The 6,027-nt window shown below is 38.7% G+C and overlaps 1 protein-coding gene across 1 annotated transcript in view; it reads right to left on the minus strand.

Annotated features, from left to right (window-relative positions):
* LOC107552978 (neurofascin-like) overlaps positions 1–4,803 on the minus strand; it is a 53,913-nt gene extending 49,110 nt beyond the window's left edge. Inside the window, exons 1-2 of the mRNA XM_016235077.1 lie at positions 4,781–4,803; positions 56–229 (exon numbers count right to left, since the gene is read on the minus strand). Coding sequence (XP_016090563.1) covers positions 56–149 — 94 coding nt within the window. The 5' untranslated portion in view covers positions 150–229; positions 4,781–4,803. The remainder of the gene's footprint in view (positions 1–55; positions 230–4,780) is intronic.
* Positions 4,804–6,027: the final 1,224 nt, after the last annotated feature.

Below are 6,027 nucleotides of genomic sequence, written 5' to 3' on the forward strand. Positions count from 1 at the left end.
CATTTACTTTGATATTTTAATTCTATTACAATTTATGATTTCATTGATGACTTACGGTCCAGTGGGACTTCAATTGGAGCCACCACCTTTGACAGCAGCAAGATTATTGACAACACTGCTAGTGCCGCCCACCGGTCCTGCGTCCACATCTCTCTCCTCCGATTGGCTGACCCCTCCCGTCCCAGCTCCCTACTGATTTACTTGCACGCTTTTAGTTGCGCTGTATGACCTGTGAAGAGAAAAAATGCTTATTAAGGAACGTACTTGACATTACTGTGACATTTAGGTGGTGCCACTGGCCTTCCAAAATGGACTCCTTATAGAGTCCTATTTATTTACATTTGGACATGTGTACTGTGTGCCTGCTGTGTTCACAAGTACTGCAGGCGTGGGCTGTGCATGCGTGGAGGTTTTAAGCTGGCCTACATTTGCAGTTGACACCAGTGTTCCCTGGAGCCTATGGCCCCTTTACAGATGAACGTGGCATCAGCACATCACCACGCCTACACAACACCATACAAACCTCCAAACCAGAAAGAAAAGGACTCTTGCCGGTCAATCTGTTCCTTTGACAGGGGCACTGAACTCAAGGCTGGAGGACAGGGCTGTTATAAAAACCACTGAGGTCTTTTAGCAGACGTTAACTCCTCTGGCTTTAGCTGTATGCTCTGGCAGCTCCGTGTCTCTGCACTGGTACATCTGTCAAATCCTGCCTTCATAAAACTGACAGTCTCTCCACACTTTCCTATGCGCTCTCTCTCGTCGCCTTGAATAATGGCACATACACTCTGGAGGTCAGTGACAAAATCTTCCCTGCAGATAGCATCTAGTCGGAATAGTTGATCTTGGAGCGATTATGTAAATAAGCAGCCGTGGCCCTGTAATTCACATGCCTCAGGTGGTCTGGGTAGCAGGACCCTTTATTACATGGAAAAATTGCAATTTCAGAATCAGTGGTTGGAGCCTTTCTCTATCCGCTCTACTGAACACAATGAATGTGGAATGATGATTTTTCCAGCATTCTGCTCTTGTGGTTTGTTGTTCAATTAATCAGATATTACAAACTCTGTGTTCTCTGTTAGTTGAAAGTGTGAAATGTACTAAACAGATGGAAAAATGAGAGTTGGATCAAGTGCAAAATTCTTTCATCACACTGATGTGATCATTATCAATATCTGCTGCATGGGTTCAAAAGTACCTCATCGTCCCCAAGGGAGACGACCTTGCCACCTCCTCATGTCATTCAGTCAAGAAGGGCTAAAACTGATTGTAACATGAAACATGCTGGACAAATAGTGGCTTTACTTGTCAATGTCAAATGACTGGGACAGCCAATCAAATCAAAGAAGATGGGCTTTACTTTTCACAGAAGCCAAACATGAATTACAGCACAGAGCTTCAGTTTTAACTGTAAAAGAGTACAAGGTAAGATGTAGGAAAATATTTCATATTTGACAACTGTTTTCCAATGAAAATGTTAAACTAATAACAGTTTTGGTATAGGTTATAATTCACGCGATTCATGTAATTCACAACTGAATGGGTTCAGATGAGAAAAAGATCCATTCAAAAAAGATCCATTGTCAATAGTGTAGCAATGCATGAAGCAGTTGGTTAATATGCCGAATTTGCGTGACCAACTTGATCCAGATACATTTACACTAAACACCACCAATAAAGCTAAAACCCAATAATAGATATGACTGAGGTGAAAAAGCATAGCACTAAATATATTAATGAAGTTGTTACAAAAAAAAACTATGCTTGCTATATAAAAAAAGTAATTTAGCAAGTAACCGCTGAACTACTTGAGTGCTATTTAAAAATGCAGTTAAGTTAGTAGCATCGCTACTTTTAAATGGTTATTCAACACTTACAGTATGTGAATATAAAGAGACAAAGAAGGAGAGAATATAAAAAACAAGAGAGATGCCGCAAACTCAAAAACGTCTCGAAAATGCCCTTCAACTTGAACATCAGGTCATAACGGAGTCCAGGTGGTTAGAAAAAGAGAGAGCCTGAGGCCTGGAGAGAACATGGGCTTAAGCCAGAAACAATCTGCCAGAGAGCTCACTGTCAGCCCAGGGACCCCGGCATCCTTTTATTTTTTGTTCAAACTCTTTCAAAGAGCCAGAATTTCTTTAGGATGCCAGGAATCCAATAAGCACAATTACAGGAACCTGCTAAATCGTTTATCACTTTTGTGTCAAGGTAAAAAACTTGTCATAATAGGTCTGATACATATGCATACAAGCACATCCACACATTTATATAGCATGCATGCCTCCAGGCTGCAACTCCTCTGGCAAGAGTTCTTTGGCAGGCTCAGCTGTCTGAGAAACTCCCAATATGTTGAACGTCAGTACAGCAATGATCTAACCTAAATACTGTAAAAAGACCAGAGGAAACCAACAGCATTGCCAGTTTCACCCCCCACCATACTGAAGCTTTTCGGTTCATTCCAAAGGAGAGAACTGAAGTTTAGTCACTCGCTGAGTAGATTTCCATCATTTCATTCATAGGGTCTAGAATTCAAAACATATTTAACAACAAGCACAAAATAAGAGTAAAGATAGCTTAATAACTGACCAGAACCATTGACTGGTTGTCTGACTAAAACAAATACATAGGGTCTAGTATAGAAAATCTTTACCAATTTTCCATGTGTTGACAATAGAAGTCTATTTTTACCTTTATTTTAAAAAAGTAATTGTGACATTATATATTAATATTTATTTCTTGCAGTTGCAGCTTTATATTTTATAAAGTGACTTTATTTCATGATTTACATGTTTTCTTAGAAATCAGTGTTGTTATAGTTAATTAGAACAAAAACTATTAGAAATAATTTACGTTAATTGAAATAAAACGGAAAAATATAAATATTAAATGAAAAGCTAAAGATTAAAGCCATATAGAATTATTAAAAATAATAAAAATGACAAAAGCATGCAACAAAATTACTTAAACTAAAATTAAAACTGAAAATATAAAAATAAAACAATTCAAAATTTTAATAAATACTATAATAGTATATAAATAATATTAAGGCTATAATACAGGCTTTCCATAGGTAACACATTAGGCCAAAGAAACATACATGGGACAAAATCACTACTGGTCTTGTAGGTGCAAGTGATATACAAGTCTGTGGCGTTTATTATAGACATGGAAGAAAAAGACAAAAATAATCCAGTAAAATGGCCACCAAGTAATATTATGGACCCACATTTCCCTGCCATTGTGTGGGGAAGTTAATTTTTGACCCTGGTACGCACTTCAGAAAAAGCATCTTCAAATCACAGCTAGACCCTAGTTAACTCCAGCCCTTAGTTAAATAATTTATTTTCAAATTAGACCTCAAATTTAATTATGTTAACACCATCTCATCAACTGCATTCTGGGATTCATTAATGCTATATAATTAAACAGCCTGTGTGCTCTTATTAGCATGGATGTCGAGATGCATCCATGTTTCAAGTTAGTATCCTTTCAAGTTAGACCTTTCTTCAACAACCAGAAAAAACAAGATTATTTTTAATGCAGAAAAACAGAAACCTTCAGATGGCAAATTTTTACCCAAATGGCTTGTTAGATCTGGTCTGAGGGGACAGAGGTGGGCTTCAGAGTGCAACTACAACAGTCATTTACAACATAATAGTCCTGAAACCCACTTGAGCTCCATCAGAGCAGGTGAGTGGGCATAGTGATGGACTCTTCACTCTGCAATGGTCACGGTTATCACAGCTTATTAATGCATGATGACAACAGCACCCACTGGAAGACCTTATTCAGTGACAAAAGTGACACATTTTGAAATAGTTTTGATGCACTTCAGGGCTGCAGTCAAATTTACAAAGACATCTAGTATTCTGAAAAAGAGAATGGACTCTGGCTGCATTTACACTTTCAGCCAGATTTGATTTTTACATTGATATGTGGTAGTTGCTGCATGTAAACTGTGCCATTGTTAGGTCAAATGCCCTTGGTGCCACTGTATGTTGAAGGTCTAGCAGTCTGGAGTTTCATCTCTCTGTCTCTCTCTCTCTCCATGTCCCTAGTGTGCTGATGGTAGTACAGCCTCAGGCAGTCTTCTCATCCAGACACACGCACACACATTACCCATACTATAAATACTCACATGCCCATCACAGCCAATTACCCTCAGTGGAGCTGTGCCTCTCTGCCCCAGACGCCCCACTCACTCCTCCTCGGGCCCCCTTCTGCACTGTTCTTCACTGAGACAGATTTTGAGGATGCTGGACTAGATGCCCCCTACAGCTGTCACTTACACACACACCATATGCATGTTTTAACACTCCATTTTCAATAGACGTGAAAAATGTTACACTCGTTTTACCTGAGGGCATGAGGGAGATTTTCCATAATGTCCCACAGACAGTGTGAACACTAAAATAAGTATTTATATATGATAACATATATCGTTCACAGTGACATAAGATGGCTGTCTGATACCAAAAATATATAGTAATTTATCCAGCATTTAAATGAATACACATAGTAGATAAATACAGTAATATATTATAATACGGCTCTCTAGAATTGATTCTAACTGGTCAATCACAGCATTCAGTGGTTAAATTAATATTTCTATATAGTGACCAATGAAAATTAAATATAATAGGACTGATCATTCTACAATATATATTTTTAAATGACCAATGACCACTAAACAGTAAAGTTTACCATAAATAAATTAGAATAATAAAATAAAAATATGACAGCTACAGGGCAATCAAGATAATAAGTATAAACTTACACAAAACGGTTGGAAATTTGGCCTGCTTTATAACATTTGACTTAACTCCAAACACTAACACCATTTGTGCTATGAACATGAATGAAATGTCATATGGCTTGCTGAGGAGAGGTGTGCTTTTTTTTGTTTTGTTTTTTGCCTGGTAGACAAATAAAATGGGTGGAATAATCCCACAGGTGTATGCCACGTTCACACAGCATCAGAATATGGTTGTCAGTCCTGTATTTGAGTCCTTAATACGGTTACATTCAAACACAGTATGGTCATTTACAGGAATGACAACCGCTTTCTATAAACGATCCCACACCTGTACATTTTCAGGACTCACAACCACATTCTTAGAAAACCTGCGCTGTGTGAACGGAACTGCACTTGACAACTAGCTGTCTGTCACATCATAAAATGCAAGAGAGCTTCTCTGCATGTGTCTAGCGCTTGTTGCAGGTTTTCACGTGTTGTTTCACTAACAGATATATAGCTGTGTATCATGTGAAGGTTCAGATCCAGTCACTGGATCTGACCGGAGCCGCTCCTGTCAGTTTTGTGTTCTACGTGTGACTTTAATGCTCTGCTGTAAACCCAAATATAAAAGGTACTGTCGGCTAATGAACTCGTGGCTCAATTGGACTCTTGTTGTGTCAAAAAATTGTAAGACTTTTCAGTTTTAAGGACGTCTTGGATATTACTTTGATCACTGACGTTATGGTTACTGGTAAGGAATACGAGCTTTGCACGTTCACACAGACAGTAAGTTGCTGTGTGAACGGGACATTTCAAGACTCACAACTGTAAGAAAATGCGGTTGTCGATCCCAAAACCTGAAAGTGTGAATGTAGCCTTATACTGAGGGAAGGACTCAAGCCATTCCTAGTGGTCAAAATATTCAGCCAGCAAGCAACCATTTAGCAACCACGCAAAACACTGTAGTAACTGTACCCTATAAACCACCTAGAACATTATATCAACCACCTACTCTAGCAATCCATGCATAGCAACACACTCATAAATACTAAGCATACCCTAGCAACCTCCTAATAACACTCTACTAACCGTATAGAAAAACACGGGGAATACCTAGCAACTAGGGCTGGGCGATAAAACGCTAATGATAATTATATTATAAATGTTTGATAGAATGTTTATGCACCAAAAGCGGAAGGAAACAGCGCTACTCATTTGAACCGCGCCACACGGACCATTTATCTGCTCAGCTCAAAGTTCAAATGACAGCACAGCGCGAGCACACT

Source organism: Sinocyclocheilus grahami, unplaced genomic scaffold (assembly GCF_001515645.1).
Source record: "Sinocyclocheilus grahami isolate Dianchi unplaced genomic scaffold, SAMN03320097.WGS_v1.1 scaffold2.1, whole genome shotgun sequence".
NCBI lineage: Eukaryota > Metazoa > Chordata > Actinopteri > Cypriniformes > Cyprinidae > Sinocyclocheilus > Sinocyclocheilus grahami.